The 20,164-nt window shown below is 43.4% G+C and overlaps 1 protein-coding gene and 1 long non-coding RNA gene across 4 annotated transcripts in view; one reads left to right on the forward strand and one right to left on the reverse strand.

Annotated features, from left to right (window-relative positions):
- The window catches only part of LOC131487526 (uncharacterized), a 67,798-nt gene that overhangs the window by 38,611 nt on the left and 9,023 nt on the right, over nt 1-20,164 (reverse strand). Inside the window, exon 2 of the long non-coding RNA XR_009249801.1 lies at nt 19,908-20,029. This is a non-coding gene — a long non-coding RNA (uncharacterized LOC131487526). The remainder of the gene's footprint in view (nt 1-19,907; nt 20,030-20,164) is intronic.
- On the forward strand, nt 2,082-6,715 carry LOC131487524 (calcitonin receptor-stimulating peptide 1-like). 3 transcript variants are annotated; one of them, XM_058688328.1, is made up of 5 exons: nt 2,094-2,219; nt 3,212-3,306; nt 3,623-3,760; nt 5,785-5,964; nt 6,515-6,715. In XM_058688328.1, exons 2-4 carry the CDS (start codon nt 3,221-3,223, stop codon nt 5,948-5,950), a joined length of 390 nt encoding a protein of 129 aa, XP_058544311.1. In that variant the 5' UTR covers nt 2,094-2,219; nt 3,212-3,220; the 3' UTR covers nt 5,951-5,964; nt 6,515-6,715. The 3 variants fall into 3 exon arrangements, with proteins under 3 accessions (XP_058544313.1, XP_058544312.1, XP_058544311.1); XM_058688330.1 differs by lacking the exons at nt 5,785-5,964; nt 6,515-6,715 and adding an exon at nt 4,680-4,939 and having other exon boundaries at nt 2,082-2,219; XM_058688329.1 differs by lacking the exons at nt 5,785-5,964; nt 6,515-6,715 and adding an exon at nt 4,981-5,112 and having other exon boundaries at nt 2,087-2,219.

Here is a 20,164-nt window from a genome sequence, read left to right on the forward strand (position 1 = left end):
CTGAATAGAGCATCTTGGAAGTTAGGTGTCCCCAACACAGAGGCACAAAATTGGAAGGGAAAGAGACGTGGCAAAAGGCAGGTGTGTTCTATGAAACGCAAAGGCTTCTGGGGACTGAGGATAGGGATGCACCGTTGCCCGGGTACGTTGCCCGGATCACATAGGACGTACCCGGGCAGGATTTCTGCTCTGCCTGGGAAAACCACCTAACTGGGGTCTCTGCCTGCCCGCCACAGCCCGTGATGCGGTCCCCACCCACTGTGGCTGGAATACCAGACTTGCCGCCGCGGTTATGCTTGCCGCTCTGGGGAAGTGTGTAGAGGCTGAGGCTTGGACGCGCCGCTCGCTCACACCCAGAGATCCTCGGAATAGTGAGAAGCCGCTTTCTCGGCACTCTCCGTGCCGAGGGCAGCAAGTCAGGACCTTGGACCTCCAGGCAGGAGAGGAGTGAAAGATCAGGTGGAGAGGTCCTAAAGCCCTCCAGTTGGGATAGGTCCTGGAGAGGATCTGGTGCTGAATAACTGCATGTTAGAGAGCAGGCTTAAAATTGGGAGTTAGTGCGGTGGCACAGGGCGGCTCAGTCTGTGGAGCATCTGACTCTTGCTCAGGTCACGATCTCCCGATTTGTGAGTTCGAGCACTGCATCGGGCTCAATGCTATCAGCCTGTTAGCACATAGCCCGCCTCCAATCCTCTGTCCCCATCTCTCTGTCCCGCCTCGAATCCTCTGTCCCCATCTCTCTGTCCCTTCCCTGCTTTCGCTCTCCCCAAAATAAATTTTTTTTTTTTGAAAAATGAGAGTGAGTGCATTTGATGAGAGCAGATCAGCATCATGCCATGTGTGCACGCGATCCTATGGGGGAGAGACTCGGAGGCAGGCTGGGCTGCGATTCAGAGAGAACCCACAGGGTGTCCCGTGTGTCAGACCCCTGTGCCTGCCTGAGCTCTGGGGAGTGGGCACATGATTTGGAGACAGAAGTGAGTTTGTGTGTGTGAAAGCTTTGAATGTGAGTGTTGGTGTCCGCAGGGACTCTTCAGTACCTGCAAGCATTCTCTGCTCTCTAGAGGAGGACTGAAGTGCGGGGGATGTGGGCACAGGGGACAACTTGGCAAACAGCAGCCGGAAGCAAGGGGCAGCTGAGCAAATGGCTCCAGCAGGCTGAGGACCTGGGGTGATGGATAGCGGATAGGAAGAGGGAAGGGCTGGAGGTTTGTTTGGTGGCTTGGGAAGCATTGGTGCCTTACACACTTATGCTGAGGCACAGCGGGGCTCTCCACTCCTACGCACGTGACAGACCACTCAGCAGGAGTCCAGGAAGCCACATAGGGTGGGAAGAAGGAAAACCGATCGCGATTTCACAGAATCCCCCATTTGGGCCTGAGTGTTCTTCTAAATCTCTACCTTGTTATGGGACAGGTACATGGTTACTAAGGACACCACACTGTCAAAATGGGACTATGGTCCCCATTTCAAAGGTGAGTACATTGAGGTGCTAAGAAGTTACCTGCCCTTGATTCTACAGCATGGAATTGGCACAGCTGGAATTGAGTTCTGACAAAGTTCTTGCTATCACTTCTATCTCCGACTTCCCGGGAGCTCTGCCCCTCAGAGTAATTCCAGCCCAGAATCAACACTGATGCACGTTGTCATCCCTCCAAGCCTCCACTGGACAGGGGTTGGGGGTGGGGAGGTCTCGGGTCAGACTTGAGGAGCCAGGATTCCCTGCTTCCTGGATCTTGCCCTGTAAGAACGCAAGCTAGGGACAGAGTGGGGCACATGTTCAAAACCTGTGCAGCGGAACTGCACCGGTGAAATTTACCATGACATCAAACTGCCCTCTCAACTTCCTGCTCACTTTATAAGGATGTTCCTTCTTGGTCCCATCCCTCTCCCTCCCTCCACTTCCATCAATGACCTCAATGCAAATACAAGTGGGATGGTCCCGCTGAATGTTCTAGGTTCTAGACGCAAATGGGTGACACAATCCATCTGGGGTACGTGATCTTTTCCCTCATTGGTTGCTCAGAGCTCCTGGACCCCCCCCCCACCCCCCCCCAGACCCAGAGCGGCGGGAATAAGAGCAGCTGCTGGTGCTGGGAGGCAGCCGAGCCACTGCTCTGCTCAAGTGTCCCTGACACTTCCACAGCGCCATCGCCCGACGCCAAAGCTACCGCAGCTGCCACCGCCTGGGCTCCAAGCCACCTGCTGCCTGCTGCCAGGTGAGCCCCGAGATTCCTACCTTCGCTGTATGATTCTCTCTCTCCCTCTTCTTCTCTCCCTCTTCTGCATTAGTTGTTCTTGTATCTGCTCTTCCTGCCCATCTTTGAGTCTCTGGGCACTTCTGTCTGGGTCTCTTCGTCACAAAATCTGTTACTCCGCTATTCAAACCCCAGGTACACTGAGCTGTCTCAGTTCGGAGACTTCCCGCTTTAATCTTTCCATCAGTCTCGCTGTCTCTTGCTACACTTGCGCTCAGGACGCTGGAGCTCCGCAGGCACTGTGCACACAGTAGGACACAAGGGTGCTCACGGGATCATGTCTTGTGCCTAGTGGTCCCTGGGAAATCGGTTCGGAACCTGGACCAGCGCCAGTGGGTGGCAAATAGGTGCAATGACTAGGGGCCGGCAGCCCGGAAAGGAAAGCCCCAGTAGTGAGTCCTGGGAGCTTTTTTCCTGGTTTTCAGAAGACTCTGCTAAACTTGGTTCTTGCAGGGGATTCTCTACTAGAGTGCAGAGCAGGTGAGCAGTAGTATTTGTTTCTTCAGTTTCCCTAAGATTCCAATGAGACAGATACTCCCTTTTTAGCTAACTCCCCCCCCCCCCCCCCCCCCCGCCCCACACCATGGCCAGATATGATCAAAAGCCCTACACAGGGAGTACAGCTCTGGGTAGGAAACAGGAGATTGTCCCGGGATTGTCTTCAATGGAGACCTGGCCAGCAGGTAATGTAGTGTGTGAGGTGGTGGGGAGGGGGCTATGCACTGAGTCCTCTTTCCCCAGTTGTCCTGCTGGGATAGCTTGCTTCAGTCTCACTGGATCTTCCCACAGTCCACTTCCCCAGTGAGGAAACACTGGGGAAAGGAATGGCATTACCAGCCTGAAGCCACCATGCCAGGGAGTTACAGGAAGAAAGAAGCAGGACCAGAGTCCAGGTTCTTGGGCTCATGGAACTTCAAACTGGTGCAGAAAATGACATTCTTTTTCCCTTGCAGAGAAGCGCCATGGGCTTCTGGAAGTTCTCTCCTCTCCTGGTTCTTGGCATCTTGGCCCTGTACCAGGTGGGCATGCTCCAGGCAGCACCATTCAGGTAAGCCAGCCCTGCCTGGAGGTCACTCCTCTCCCACTTCTCCTGGGATCAGACAATTCCATTCTCAAAATTGTGGTGTGCTGAAAGTTTACCAACTGGTGAGCCGGGCAAAGGGGAGTATATATTTTCTGATATAAGGTGTGTAGCACATAATTGAAAAACAGCACTGATATACAATATTCTTTATTATAAATTTCAGATAACTCATTGATCTGACAGAATGCTTCTGTTGCTTTTACTAGGAAGCCTGGCTGCTTATCTTGGGAGAGACAGGCAGCGACCCAGAGCTTCTATTGTGTTTTCTTCCCCTCCCCAGGTCTGCTCTGGAGAGTCCTCAGGACGCTGCTATGCTCAATGAGGAGGAACTGCGCCTCCTGCTGACTGCAATGGTGAAGGACTTTGTGCAGAGGAAGGCCAGTGAACTGCAGCAGGAGCAGGAGACCGAGGGCTCCAGGTGAGGATCCCCACTCCACTTGGCTCAGGGCATCCCCTCCCTCCTGTCCTGCCAAGGAAGGCATATCCTAAGAGGTAAGACGGAACACGGCTGGACAGGAGGCCAGCACACTGCCATGGCTCTCCTCGGCCTGGGGCCCAGCTATTCTCACGCACCACTGAAAACAGAGGTCCCACACAGAGACTATGGTTAGACCACATGTAAAAAGATCCATTTCTGAAAGCAACTGGGGAAGGTATGAAATCCCTCCCTCCGGAAACTGGTCTGAAAGCAATGAGGAGACTTCCCAGCATTGGAGGAGTTAGGACTGGTAAGTGTGAGGCCAGCAGATGGACCCCACAGATCCCAGGAGATTTTAGAAATTGGTTTCTCCTTGTAAACCTGCACTTGACGTTCTCTCACATCCACATGGAGCCTTCATTGCACATTTGCAAGGTGAAGCCAAAGGCTTTGCAGAGGGTGGGGTCAGGTAGAGCAGTACCTGAGGTAGGTCTGGGGGCTTGAGATGTGTAGGATCTGTGGAGACGTGCATGTTGTCATGGGGCCAGACGCCCTTCCCCAGCCCCACCTCCCCATGTCCCATGAGCCTGGAGCTCACGCCAGCCCCTGGCCTGGCCCTGGCACTGCCTGGCATGTGCTGCACCTGCATCTACCCTAAGGACCTCTCTGCAGAGCAAGAAGGACTGAGCGGCATGCGGAAGGCTAGGAAAGGGCACCCCTTCCCCACTGCAACCCTGCCCCACGCTGCCCTGGCTCAGCAAACCTCGGAGTTCTCCTAATGGAGGATGTGTGAGCTGCCCTCCTGCCTGCCCCTCCTGCCCCCACTCAGAGTGCCCCCTCCCTGGTCTAACCTTCTGGGCGATCGCCACAGGGGCAGACCCTGGTGCATGGTACCACCTGGCATGTCTTTTCCCTGCAGCCTGGACAGCTTCCGAGCTAAGCGGTGCAGTAATCTGAGCACCTGTGTGCTGGGCACATACACACAGGACCTCAACAAGTTTCACACGTTCCCTCAGACTGCAATTGGGGTCGGAGCACCCGGCAAGAAAAGGGTCATGGCCAGCAGCTTGGAGAGAGACCACGGCCCTCACGATGGCATGACCCAGGATGCCTATTAAACCCCTCCCTCTCTTTTCTAATGTCCTTTCTTCCTTCCTTCCTATATCGTGATACGTGTGGTCCTCTCGGGTTGCTGGTATCGGTGGCTTTCTTTATGGCAGTGGATGTCTGGAACCTCAGATGGGAGGAGAGCAAGAGGAACAGGCCAGAAGAGAATCACGCAGGAAGAGATGGGGGGCAGCCCTGTGCTTCCCCTGAGGAATCACAGCACGGCTTCTCAGTCCTGCTTGTGAATGTGTTTGCCGATGGGGAATAAAAGTATATTTCTCAAAAGACCTGAGCGGTGGTGGTTATTGCTCTGGCCCACACCACAGGCTTCCCAGATTCAGGGACCTGTGCTTAGAAGTAGCCTCAGCCCTGTGGTAGCTGGGTGCAGGGTGGAGTAGCTAGTCCTTGGACCAACCTCAAGTAGGAAGAACAGGAGCAGTAAAGAACAGGTAAGCACCTCGGGGACCCAACGCTGTAAAATCGCCTTTTCTTCCAGGTAAGTCGGGGAAATTTTGTATTTCTAACAAGGGATATTTGATGCCTTTGAGTGGGATGTGACTTCCAGACAATCCTCGTGTTAGGATCAGTTTGGGGCCATAATTCTCTGTGTCTCATAAGCCTTTCTTGATTTGTAGTTTATTTATACAGGAAAGACAGGCTGTTACAGCTCTGTGTTCCATGGCCACTCACCCGGAGCCACCTTGGGTTTTCTGACACCCCTGGGAATGTCTGTGGGAGTGATCATGGCATTTTCCCCAAGAGCCTGTGTATTTCTGCAGTGACAATTGTGATTGAGGAAAGACACAAGGTTAACTGGTGCCTCTCAGAGCAGTAATTGTACGATGATGGTTCTATGTGGCAGGTATCTGTTCCAGTCTCTAACAGGTCTTCTTTTCTTTTTCCACCTTGCTAATCAGAGTCACTGTCCAGAAGAGAACCTGCAACTCTGCCACCTGTGTGGCCCACTGGCTGGGAGGCCTGCTGAGCAAAGCCGGAAGCGTGGCAAACACCAACTTGCTGCCTACCTCTATGGGCTTCAAAGTCTACAACAGGCGCCGCAGGGACCTTGGACTTAAGCAGTAAACAACTCCAGGAAGGTGACTGCCCTTGTACTGTCAGATGGGAGGCTGGAAAACTGGGTATTGCAGGGATGCAGTCCACACTTTAACCCTCCCTAAGCTCATGAAGTAGAAAAATTCACAGGGCAATGTGCCCAACCACTGTCTGGAAAGAGAAGAGGGAGTTCCAGTAGCTGAAACTCCTAAAATTTAGGTTCATTTTCCTCCATTTTCCCAGTATCTCCCTGTGATACTGGGATCATCTGCTAGAAAATACAAATCTATTTAAATGTCTGTCCCATGAAGTTATAATTATGAATATTCTATCGTTTGAGTTTGAAAGGTAGGGACATACTTTTGGTATATTTACATATGAATTCAGAACATACATTTGGAGTCAAGAACTATTTGCCTTCTATTAGCCATATGACCATGGGTCACACATTCTTTGAGCTTCAATTTCCCTATTTGTGAATCAAAGGCAACAATATCTACTAGCTAGTATTAATTTAAAGAGTAAATGAGATAATAGATTTCAATATTTTCACAATAAAGTTACAAAATTCTGGTTGTTATTGTTTTTTTCCAGGTCATCATGAAGCGAAGTCTACTTTTAATTTGTAATGAAAGCAACTCATCGGATACAGAGCATGGAAGACACATATAAATGCATGCTTAATATTAAAAACATTCTCTTTAGTTTGAAATAAACTAAAGCTGTGCTCGCTTCGGCAGCACATATACTGAAGTAAACTAAAGCTAACTATGAAATAAAATCATTGCAAAGACATACTGTGTATCTCGTTGTATTGATTGTTCAATAAACGTAACAGCAGGTCTCACTGGCTTATCTGGTGGCAAAGGTGAGCCCCGTCAGCCTACCTTTTGATGTTGGCGATCCTGTTAAACCTCAGGGGGAAGTGGCGTAGCTGCCGGGTGGGTGTCTGGGGATGCATAATAATGCTTGTGCCCACACAGAAGTCTTTGAAAAAATACTGTCACTGGTGAACTTCATTAAGACGAGAAAAAAAAAAAAAGAGGTTTTAAATACACTTAACAGGCGTCCCTACTGCTATTTATGGTGTTTTTCCAAGGAAAGCCTAAAGACCTGTGAATACTTTGTTGACCAGGCTGACCACGAAGCAAAGGCAACATGCTTGGGATGGGATAGGTCTTCTGTATCCTGTATCTTTAGCTTTTAAGGAAACACCTTTAATGGAACAAGAACTCGAGACATCTCCAAGACAATCCACCTTCATGTTCAGAGATCCCTAGCACCAGAGGTTCTCTGTGTACTTCCCCTTGACTCAGCTTTGCCACTGCCCATCCCTGCCTTCCCTCCCCATAAGCACCCTTCATACACCCTATAGCCTGCAAAGCCCTTTAGAAACAATGGCTCAGAGTCTGAAATGCAATCACACTGACTGGCAGGCCTGGAAAATTCATCAGGTGCCATCCAACCAACTATTCTTATTCTCTGAGGTGCTGAGAACAAAAGTATGATGCTCAAAAATCTGCAATATCTTTTTTAAGTTTATTTATTTATTTTGAGAGAGAGGAAGCATGAGTAGGGGAAGGGCAGAGAGAGAGGGAGAGAGAAAGGATCTCAAGCAGGCTCTGCACTGTCAGCACAGAGCCCAACATGGGGCTTGAACCCACAAACCAGGAGACTATGACCTGAGCCAAAGTCGGTTGTTTAACTGACTAAGCCACTCAGGCACCCCTAAAAACCTGCAATATGTTTAATAGGGGCATTCAAACATTTACAAATGCTAATTGAGTGGCTGTTATTTACTGGACACTATTTAAGGCACCAGGATAGATCAATGAACAGAAGGGACAAAACTCCTTATATTCATGGAGCCTATATTCTAACTGGGGGAGATTAGGGTGATATATGCTGTGGCACCAGAGATGCTCATTAGTGGAAGGAATCTGGGATGTCAGAGTTTAATGCCTTATTTGATGTAGGAATTTCCCAGCGTTAACAACCCTCACATCTACTGGGACTGTCAGTTACATGCTGCTGACTCCCAAGGTGACTGAGCACCCAGTTTCCCTGGTGGATAGTCAGTTAGGTGAGGTTCTTTAGTTGGTAAAGTCACCCCCTTATATCCACTGACTCTAATGATTTCTCAGGAGCACACGGAATATGACCCTTGTTCCCATTCAGTCTGTATTCCACACTGTTGCCCAACTGGCGCTGTAAAGGTAAATCACCCAAATGTCTTCATTATGCACAAAGTATTCCACCGACTCCCCACTTCATGGAATAAGCACCTGGATCATTGTGGGGACTTCCAAGGTCCACAATGATCTTCCCTCCCTCCTCTCACCACTAGCCCCATGACCTGTCTGGCCTCATCTTGTACTTCCTGTCACACACTGGCCTTACTGTTCCTCAACCCTGGCACCTACCCCCTCAAGTGTTTGCACTTGCCTCACCTGTTGCACAATGCTCTAACCCCATGGCCCCATTTCCTCCAGATCTTTATTCAAATATCACCTACCCTGGCCATCCTTTCTGAAATTGTACCTCACCTTGCCAACACACCCTAACCCTCTTCCCTCCCTTTTTTCTCTGTCTTTACCATTTATTACCTTCTGTCAGAATATATATTATCTACATTTTTTATTTAATGTTTGTACCCCATTCCATAAACCATGTCAGTACCACACTGACAAGGATATGGCTATTTTGTTAATTGCTGAATTGCCAATACAAAAAACAGTATGCCTGGCACAAGGTAGGACTCAAATATTTATTGAATGAATGAGAGAAGTAATGGAGTTATGTCTTTTTTATGTTCATGGTCAACTACCAGGTCCCCTCTGGGCCTGATTTTCTTCAAGCCAAACTGTCCAAGGGCCTTCATCTTCAGTGAATTCGGTCACCTAGAGAGTGACTCCTTCAAAAGCCTGGAGGTTTCCGCAGTGGCCACCAGTTGTCAGTGACTCTGCCTCCTGCCTCCACAAGGCCTGTGTCTTTAAGCACCCTTCTTGCTCTATGTTTCTCCTCCTCTGTATTAATCTGACCAGCTTTGCTTCCTCCCCACGCTGTAAACAGAGCAGACAGGCAGGGTGCTCTCTAGGAGTAATACCTATGACTAGGAAGTCATATCAGGAGGGGAAACAGATGAGAAGCCATTTCAGTCTGGGATCCAAGGCAACTTCACCATAATAAAGCCAATACTGCACTGAATTCCCACCATACTTCTCAATGGACTCAGAGCTCACAGAGTGAAAGAGTGTGACCAATGTGAACTCTCCAAACAAAAGCAGGGTGCACTGGCTCAGAACTTTACGAAGCGCTGTAGGGAGTGGGTGAGGAATCAAAGCACAACATGAGAGACAAAAGACTTTTAGCTTATGGATGGTGTGGCTGCAGCATCAGTCTTTACTACGCAAAACCCACATGGGCCGTCATAGCAAAACAATGTCTTCTAGTGTCATTAAGACTCATGCCAAACACTTGGAGCTTGAGAATCTATGCTGTGCCTGTTGAACTATCGCTCCCATGGTAGTGTGCGTGTGTGTGTGTGTGCGTGTGTGTGTGTGTGTATGTTTATTCTCACCATGGCCACAATGTAGGTGAAATGGACATCCCTGATCCTTGATTTTGGGCTTAGCCTAGTAACTTGATTTGGCTGATGGGATGCTGGTAGATGTGGTACAAGCAGAGGTTTGAAACATGTTTATGTGGTTGGGTTTTGTGCTCTTGTGGTACTGGAATCACCCTGAAAAGTACATGCTTAGGTGTCCTTTGCCCTTTTAGCCTGGATTCCAAAATGAAGCCTGTGGACCTAAAGCTGACCTGCAGTCTAGATCCACATGCAGCCAACACCAGCTGAGACCACACTCATCCCTACTACCTGCCCATGACCAAGAAAAATAAATATTTGCTTTTGTAAACCACTAAGATTTTGAGGTTGCTTTTTAATAATGTTGTGGCAAAGCTAAATGGGATATAAGATTTGGGAGTATTAGAGAGAGAACACGTACCTCCACAATCCATATGCTGAAGCTCTAACCCCCAATGTGACTGTATTGGAAGATAGGGCCTTGAGGGAGCAGTTAAGATTAAGTGAGGTCATAAAGGTAGGGTCCTGATCTGATAGGACTGGAGGCCTTATAAAACCAGAGAGAGATAGGGGCGCCTGGGTGACTCAGTCGCTTGGATGTCTGACTTCAGCCCAGGTCATGATCCCACGGTTTGTGGGTTCGAGCTGACAGCTCAGAGTCTGGAGCCTGCTTCAGATTCTGTGTCTCCCTTTCTCTCTTCCCATCATCCACTCACACTCTGTCTCTCTCTCTGTCTCAAAAATACGCAAACATTTAAAAAATTTTAAAAGAAAAACAGAGAGATAGCACAGATCTTTCTCTTTCCCTCTCCATGTACACACAGAGAAGTGGCCAGGTGGGGACACAGCTGGTGGACAGCGATGTGTAAGATAAAAGTGAGATTTCACTACACATCAATGCTGATGGGATTTTCATCTGGCACTTCCAGCATCCAGAACTGAGAGAAAACATATTTCTGTTGTTAAGCTATTTAATCTGTGTTATTTTGTAATGACTGCCAGAGCAGACTAATACAGGGGTCATCAGTTGATGGAACTGTTTTTGGTACCATGGCTTGTTTTTCCTCTTATTGAGATTTTATGTCAATTCGCTTAATGTCCAACTTAGCAATTTTATCCATTTATTTTTATGAGTTCATTTGCATTTCATCTCCTTAAAATCATTGTAAGAATGTTCACTTTGGGGCACCTGAGTGGCTCAGTCAGTTGGGCGGTCGGCTCTTGGTTTCGGCTCAGGTCATGATTTCATGGGTCATGGGTTTGAGCCCCACATCGGGCTCTGTGCTGACAGTATGGAGCCTGCTTGGGATTCTCTCTCCCTCTCTGTCTGCCCCTCTTCCCCCTCACTCTCTCTGTCAAAAGATAAATAAGCATTAAAAAAAAATAATGTTCATTTTGTTTTGGTTCCAGTCTACTGCTTCTGAAACTCACATACGTTATTATCTCTTTATCTACCTATTGATAATCTATACCTTAGATAAACTAATTGTGGCTTATTCATATAATGGATATGTACAATACACTACAGAACAATGAATATAAATATATGTATCAACCTGGATAAATCTCACATATAATGTTGGATGCAAAATAAAGTAAGTTGCAAAAGGTACATACAGATGGTACCATTTGTATTGAATTTAAAACATGCATAACATTACTATACATAATTTAGGGATACATATATATGTAGCAAAAATACAGTTATGTGCAAGGAGAATAAATATCATATTTTTAAAAGTTATTAACTTTGAGTGGGTGGGAAGAAGATGTCATGAAGAGGGGTATAAAGGCAGCACCCACCATGGTTTTGTTTCCTTAGGTATCATTTTCTAAACTGAGTACTGGAATATATGGATGGTCATTTATACTCATGTTTAGTAAAAATAAATGTCATAAGTATAGGTCTTTTATATTAAGGGACATATCATAAAATTTAAAAAGAATGCATACATTAAAAAAAAATTTTTTTAATGTTTATTTATTTTTGAGACAGAGAGAGACAGAGCATGAACGGGGAAGGGTCAGAGAGAGGGAGACACAGAATCTGAAACAGGCTCCAGGCTCTGAGCTGTCAGCACAGAGCCCGACGCGGGGCTCGAACTCACGGACCGCGAGATCATGACCTGAGCCGAAGTCAGCCGCTCAACCGACTGAGCCACCCAGGCGCCCCCTTTTTTTTAAAATTTTTTTTTTAAGAATGCATACATTTTTAATACTGAAACAGAATCTGTTCTGTTCAGTGGAAAGACCTGTTCATTGGGAATGCAAGCTGGTACAGCCACTCTGGAAAACAGTATGGAGGTTCCTCAAAAAACTAAAAATAGAACTACCCTACGACCCAGCAATTGCACTACTAGGTGTTTATCCACGGGATACAGGTGTGCTGTTTCGAAGGGGCACATGCACCCCAATGTTTATAGCAGCACTATCAACAATAGCCAAAGTTTGGAAAGAGCCCAAATGTCCATCGATGGATGAATGGATAAAGAAGATGTGTTATATATAGACAATGGAGTATTACTCAGCAATCAAAAAGAATGAAATCTTGCCATTTGCAACTACGTGGATGGAACTAGAGGGTATTATGCTAAGTGAAATTAGTCAGTCAGAAGAAGACAAAAATCATATGACTTCACTCATATGAGGACTTTAAGAGACAAAACAGATGAACATAAGGGAAGGGAAACAAAAACAATATAAAAACAGGGAGAGGGACAAAATATAAGAGACTCATAAATATGGAGAACAAGCAGAGGGTTACTGGAGGGGGTGTGGGAGGGTGGATGGGATAAATGGGTAAGAAGCATTAAGGAATCTACTCCTGAAATCATTGTTCACTATATGCTAACTAATTTGGATGTAAATTAAAAAAAAAAAGACCTGTTCATGAAAAAGACCCCTGACATATAGTTAATGCACAATTTGAGAAAAGATGGCAGTAATAAGTATTCACATAGCTTTAAAATAATTGTAAATTAATTAAAGTCACCAAATAAAAGACCAAGACTATCAGGTTGGACTTTCTTTTAAGGCTCTAGCAATGATTTTTTTTTCTATGAAATAAACAGAAGGATTCAAAATTATTTAAAATAGATGGGTAGGAAAAGATACATAAGACAAATATGAAGAAAAACAAGTTGAGCTTCATAATATATGATTAAAATAGAATTCAGGAGGAAAAAAACCTTATTGGAAAAGGAAAGAGATCATCTAGTGGGAAAAGGAGCAAAGTGGCAAGAATATCTATTGATAATAGACACACATGCATCCAACAACACAGCCTCAAATTATGTGAAATAAAAACTGACAGAACTGCAGGTGAAATATGTATATCAAGAGTTCTTATTATAGAATTAATGTACCCTACTCAATAAGCCTTCGGCTTTTGGAATCACTTCCAAAACGCATGGTTCAAATTTGGTTCTGCACATATTGCCTGACAATATGATGGATTTCAGAAAACATACTGAATTTACAAATGCAATGGAGTGATAGATTTTATTAATAATAAGATTATGTCTACTTTTCACAAAACATTTATTAATTAGCCAACAATTTTCACAATGATTTGAAACACCACCCTTATCATATGCTATCTTCTTCTGGTTTTTTTTTTTCTTGTGTTGATATGTATATCTCTTGCACTTGTAAAAGATGAGGCCTCGTATAAGCCAAAAGCACCTCATACTTCTCCCTCTCTCTCCCATTTTTTTAATGTTTATTTATTTTGAGAGACAGCAAGTGTGCAAGCAAGCACAAGCAGAGGAGGGACACAGAGAGAGAGGGAGAGAGAGAGAGAATCCAAGGAGGCTCCTGCTGTCAGCACAGAGCCTGACCCAGGGCTTGATCTCACAAGTGTGAGATCATGACCTGAGGCAAAATCAAGAGTCAATTGCTTAACCAACTGTGCCACCTAGGCACCCCAATACTTCTCTGTTTCAACATGCTCTTGGCAATTTTTATACATTATTTTTCTTCTAGAAGAAAGTTAGAATAATTACCAATTGTTTAAAAATCCTGTTTGGATTTTGACTGGCATTGGGTTTTCTAGGTAGAAAAATGTATCATTTGTAAATAATAATAAATGTTATTTCATATTTTTTGTTCTTTTTGTATCACATCATGACAATGCTGGTGATAATAGGCATCCTTGATGATGAAGGCTACAGATTTCAAATGGAGCTTCTTAATTATTTTAAGAAAATATTTTTCTTCTTACTGTATACTAGAACTTTTTTAAAATAATAAATGAATATGAAATGTTATCAAAATACTTTTGATATCTAACAACATTACCTTATGGTTTTTCTCCTTTGACTTGCTAATATGAACAATATATCTCCAAACATAGAAATTAATAGTCATTAATATTTTTGAGTGCTTACTATATGCTTGGCTTATAATAAGTGCTTCACAGAGATACTCTTTTAAGTTTATTTATTTATTTTTGAGAGAGACAGAAAGGGAGGGGGAAGCTGGGGAGGGGTAGAGAGAGAATCCCAAGCAAGCTCTGAGCTGTCAGCACAGAGCCTGATGCAGGGCTCGAACTCTCGAACTGTGATATCATGACCTGAGCCAAAATCAAGAGTTGGACACTTAACCCACTGAGCCACCCAGGCGCCCCCACAGAATTACTCTCTTAATCTTTAAAATGACTGCATAAAGTAGTTACTATCAGAAGCCCCATTTGATGGATGATGAAACTGAGATACAGAGAAATTAAATAGATTGACCAAAGCCACACAGCTAGCAGATCCATAGCAAACCTGTTCTTAGGCTATCTGGTTCCAGAGTCTGGTGTCTTAAATCTCTACACTGTTTCTTGATAAACTCTGTCTGGCCAGAGGGTATGTATTAAAATGTGCTTCCACATCCCCAAAGGCAAGGGAATTAAAAGCAAAAATGAACTACTGGGACCTTATGAAGATAAAAAGCTTCTGCACAGCAAAGGAAACAACCAACAAAACTAAAAGGCAACCAACGGAATGGGAAAAGATATTTGCAAATGACATATCAGACAAAGGACTAGTATCCAAAATCTATAAAGAGCTCACCAAACTCCACACTCGAAAAACAAATAAGAAATGTTTGTTGAAGAAATAGGCAGAAAACATGAATAGACACTTCTCTAAAGAAGACATCCGGACGGCCAACAGGCACATGAAAAGATGCTCAACGTCACTCCTCATCAGGGAAATACAAATCAAAACCACACTCAGATATCACCTCACGCCAGTCAGAGTGGCCAAAATGAACAAATCAGGAGACTATAGATGCTGGCGAGGATGTGGAGAAACGGGAACCCTCTTGCACTGTTGGTGGGAATGCAAATTGGTGCAGCCACTCTGGAAAACAGTGTGGAGGTTCCTCAAAAAATTAAAAATAGACCTACCCTATGGCCCAGCAGTAGCACTGCTAGGAATTTACCCAAGGGATACAGGAGTACTGATGCATAGGGGCACTTGTACCCCAATGTTTATAGCAGCACTCTCAACAATAGCCAAATTATGGAAAGAGCCTAAATGTCCATCAACTGATGAATGGATAAAGAAATTGTGGTTTATATACACAATGGAGTACTACGCAGCAATGAGAAAGAATGAAATATGGCCCTTTGTAGCAACGTGGATGGAACTGGAGAGTGTGATGCTAAGTGAAATAAGCCATACAGAGAAAGACAGATACCATATGGTTTCACTCTTATGTGGATCCTGAGAAACGTAACAGAAACCCATGGGGAGGGGAAGGAAAAAAAAAAGAGGTTAGAGTGGAAGAGAGCCAAAGCATGAGAGACTCTTTTTTTTTTTTTTTTTTTTAAATTTTTTTTTTTCAATGTTTTTTATTTATTTTTGGGACAGAGAGACACAGAGCATGAACGGGGGAGGGGCAGAGAGAGAGGGAGACACAGAATTGGAAACAGGCTCCAGGCTCCGAGCTGTCAGCACAGAGCCCAACGCGGGGCTCGCACTCACAGACGCGAGATCGTGACCTGGCTGAAGTCGGCCGCTTAACCGACTGCGCCACCCAGGCGCCCCCATGAGAGACTCTTAAAAACTGAGAACAAACTGAGGGTTGATGGGGGGGTGGGAGGGAGGGGAGGGTGGGTGATGGGTATTGAGGAGGGCACCTTTTGGGATGAGCACTGGGTGTTGTATGGAAACCAATTTGACAATAAACTTCATATATTGCAAAAAAAATAAAGAAAAATTTAAAAATAAATAAATAAATAAATAAATAAATAAATAAATAAATAAATAAAATGTGTTTCCAAATTCAATTTGTTGTGATTTATTTAGGACTTTGTACTACTATTGTTAAAGTTAGTATTGGGGCTCTGCCAGAGTTATCAAATGAGTTGGCAAACTTTTGAACTTCTTCTGTTTTAGGTCAATGTAAATAACATGGATACTATCTGTGCCTTTATATAATACACTTCTAAAACTTTCTCACAGAGTTCCTTTTATAACATAATTCTTAACAAGGTTTTTCAATTTCTGCTATGGTCAGTCTGCTGTATTATTATTCTATTATTTTTTTGAAGTTTTTATTTAAGTTCCAGTTAGTTAACATACAGTGTAATACTAGTTTCAGATGTATGATACAGTGATTCAACACTTCCATACATCACCCAATGCTCATCACAAAGTGCCCTCCTTAATCCTCATCACCTATTTAACCCATCCCCCCGCTCACCTCCCTTCTGGTGACCATCAATTTGTTCTCTATTGTTAAGAGTCTGTTTTTGGTTTGCCTCTCTCTCTCTTGTCTTTCCCTTTGCTTGTTTTGTTCCTTAAATTCCACATATGAGTGAAATCATATGGTTTCATCTTTGACTGACTTATTTCACTTAGCATAATGCTCTCTAGCTTCATTCATGTCATTGCAAATGGTGAGATTTCATTCCTTTTTTTATGGTTGACTAATATTCCAGTGTGTGTGTGTGTGTGTGTGTGTGTGTGTGTGTGTGTGTGTGTGTGGTGTACACTTCTTTATCCACTCATCAGTCTATGGACACTTGGGCTGGTTCCATAATTTGGCTATGGTAGGTAATGAGCTATAAAATATTGGGGTGACTACTCTATGATCCAGCAATTGTACTACTATGTATTTACCCAAAAAATATAAAAATATTCTATCCTTGATTCACTTATATTTTTGTGCAACTTGTTAATTTGAATTTTTGCATGATTAGCAAATTGTATCTTTTCATTATAGCTTAAAGTATTCATATTTATGTCTTCTTTTCCATTCAGTTATATATCTGTATTTTCCCTTTTCTTTTTCCTTACTTACTTTACCAAAAATTTATTTTATCAGACTTTACAAAGAACATAATTTATTTATTTTTTAATTCTATGTATATCTTTCACTATATATCTTTTTGGTTTCTAATTCACTCATTTCTTTCCTGCCCACTTAATTACCTTCACTCAGTTGATTGAAAAGTTTGTTTAGCTGGTCTCTTTAGGTTTCTGAGTTGAATTATTAAATCAGATGGTCTATATTCTCTTTTCCTTGATTACTTGTATTTAACCAATTCTCCCCCACCTCCACTGAGTCTCTCCTGATCCAAGTCTCCATCATGTTTTACCTGGATTATTACAACAACCTCCCACCTGATCTCCCTGTTTCTACCCTTTTTGCTACATAGACAATTCTGGAATGATCCTTGTAAAACATAAGCTATATCATGTTTATCCTCTGCTCAAAACCTTTCACAGGCTTCCCATCCACTAGAATACAAGTTAGAGTCCTTGCGGTAGCCTAAGAAGTACTACATGATTTGATCCCACATCATTTCTCTGATTTCCCTTTCTACTAATTTACCCATCGCTTGCTCCACTACCAGCTTCCTCAGGGTCTTGGCACTTGCTAATTATTTTTCACCCTAGAATCCTGTCCTCTCCATGTCTGTATGATTGCCTCCCTCCTTTCCTTCAGAACTTTACTGAAATGTCAGTTTCTCAGTGAAGGCTTCCTTGACCAAAATGGTATTCCTTCTTTGATCAGTCTCTACCTTATTCAGTTTTATTCTTATTCATAGAATTTACCACTATCTTAAATATTATACATTTATTATATGTTTATTATTTTGTTCTCTGAGTTCATCCTTTAACCGTGTAACACGTTCTGAGATGTAAAGATCTTGCCTTTAAAAGTCTATAATTTTTGTTTTGACTTCCACTTTGACTCAAAAGTTGTATAGTAGTTTTTTTTTAATTTAAAATAGTTTTTAAAAGTATGCTTCAGTTATCAGTTCTATGTTTTTGCACTGAGGTTTCATCAAATGATCTTTATAATTTTTTACATGGGAAATTGAAATTTTCTATGAGGTTTATTAAAAGATCCTTTCCCATAATGATTAAAAAATACCAGAAAAATTTCCCTAAGGCATAAAATTACATTTGTAGATATCTATATCTGTATCTATATCTATATCTATATCTATATCCATGTGATTAAGTATGCTATTTAATATATGGTATTTTTGCCTGGGTAGAAAGCAATAAAGTTTCCAAATATTATTTTGTTTCTATGAATTATCCCTCCCATTCTAAAATTGTTGTTTAAATATTTTGAACATTTTTCCTATTTTTTAAATATTTATTTATTTTTGAGAGAGAAAAGTGGGGGAGGCACAGAGAGAGAGAGAGAGAGGGAACTAGGATCTGAAGTGGGCTCTGTGCTGACAACAGCAAGCCTGATGTGGGGCTTGAACTCATGAACCATGAGATCATGACCTGAGCCGAAGTGGACTGAGCTCAACCAACTGAGCCACCCAAGAGCCTTTTTTCTTATTTTTAAAATTACGTTTCATAAGGTATAGGTTGCACAATAAAACATTATATGTTTTAAATTACATTTCCATGAGTTTTGCCAAATGTTCTCCATGTAACCATCACCACAGAAAAAGGTATGGAATATTTTCTTTGTCCCAGATGTTCCTCATGACACTCTGAAGTCAGTATCTCCCAAACCCCTATCCCATACAATCATTGACCTGATTTCTATCATTGCAGATTCATTTTCCCAGAGATAGACAGATGGTATGTATGTTCTTTCCCTAAGATGTTCCACTTAGCATAATGACTGGGATTTATTTATACTGCTACGTGTATAAATATATAATTATCTGGGAGGAGGGAGAATTAAGAAATATTTCACATTGGGGCGCCTGGATGGCTTAGTCAGTTAAGCGTCCGACTTCAGCTCAAGTCATGATCTCATGGTTTGTGAATTCGAGCCCCGCATCAGGCTCTGCTGACAGCTCAGAGCCTGGAGCCTGCTTCGGATTTTGTGTCTCCCTTTCTCTCTGCCCCTCCACTGCTCACACTCTCTCTCTCTGTCTCTCTCAAAAATAAACATTAAAACATTTTTAAAAAAAGAAATATTTCATGTGTACACAATTTGTTGGATGGACCCACAAATGAATTGTTTCTTGACTTGGCTATTATAAATGATACTCTTTTTTTTTTTTAATTTTTTTTTTCAACGTTTTTTATTTATTTTTGGGACAGAGAGAGACAGAGCATGAACGGGGGAGGGGCAGAGAGAGAGGGAGACACAGAATCGGAAACAGGCTCCAGGCTCCGAGCCATCAGCCCAGAGCCTGACGCGGGGCTCGAACTCACGGACCGCGAGATCGTGACCTGGCTGAAGTCGGACGCTTAACCGACTGCGCCACCCAGGCGCCCCTAAATGATACTCTTATAAACATTTATGTACAGTCTTGTGTGAAAAGCTGAATTCATTATTCTTTTTTTTTTTTTTTTTAAATTTTTTTTTTAACATTTATTTATTTTGAGACAGAGAGAGACAGAGCATGAACAGGGGAGGGGCAGAGAGAGAGGGAGATACAGAACCGGAAGCAGGCTTCAGGATCTGAGCCATCAGCCCAGAGCCCGACGCGGGGCTCAAACTCACGGAACGTGAGATTGTGACCTGAGCCGAAGTCGGACGCTTAACCGACTGAGCCACCCAGGCGCCCCTGAATTCATTATTCTTAAATTACTGGAGGTGGTATGGTAAATGTGTGTATAAGTAAAGTTTTTTTTAATGGCTCTGACATTTTACACTACAGCAGAAGTATATTATGATCACTTAACTCATTCCGCATGTCCTTGCCAATGCTCAGTATTTTCAGTCTTTTAAATTTTAGCTATTATTATTACTCTGTAACCATCTCTTACTGTGGGTTTTAATTTTGTTTCCCTAATGATTAGTGATAATTGAGTATCTCCTCGTGTGTTTTTTGGCCATTTGTTTATCTTCTTTTGTGGAATTTCTGTTCATATACTTTGTCCATTTTTTTAGGAGGGGGGCTGCTTGTCTGTTATAGGAGATCTTTTATATTGTAGATAATAGTCCTGCTTCCTTTTTGGGCACTATTTCACTCACTCATTCATGTTTCTCTCCCTCTTGAATCACTTCTTCCTTAGGAAGCCTGATGCCATGTCATGAGGCCATTAAAGCAGGTTATGGAGGGGTCCATGTCTCTGTCCAATAGCCAGGAATAAAGTCTGCAACAACCAAATAAGGGAGCTTAGGAGAGACTTCTTTAGCCCTGTTTGAACCTGCATATGATTCTAGACCCAGGTGAGAGCTGGACTATAAAATAATATATTTGTATCTATCTACCTATTTACCTATGTAGA

The sequence above is a fragment of the Neofelis nebulosa genome, chromosome 10 (genome assembly GCF_028018385.1).
Source record: "Neofelis nebulosa isolate mNeoNeb1 chromosome 10, mNeoNeb1.pri, whole genome shotgun sequence".
Taxonomy (NCBI): domain Eukaryota; kingdom Metazoa; phylum Chordata; class Mammalia; order Carnivora; family Felidae; genus Neofelis; species Neofelis nebulosa.

Bases quoted from the DNA above. Each gene is read 5' to 3' on its own strand.
- LOC131487524 (XM_058688330.1), top strand. From the start codon at position 3,221: ATGGGCTTCTGGAAGTTCTCTCCTCTCCTGGTTCTTGGCATCTTGGCC. The intron at 3,307-3,622 runs GTAAGCCAGCCC...TCCCCTCCCCAG, and splicing joins CTCCAGGCAGCACCATTCAG to GTCTGCTCTGGAGAGTCCTC. The intron at 3,761-4,679 runs GTGAGGATCCCC...TTTTCCCTGCAG, and splicing joins CAGGAGACCGAGGGCTCCAG to CCTGGACAGCTTCCGAGCTA.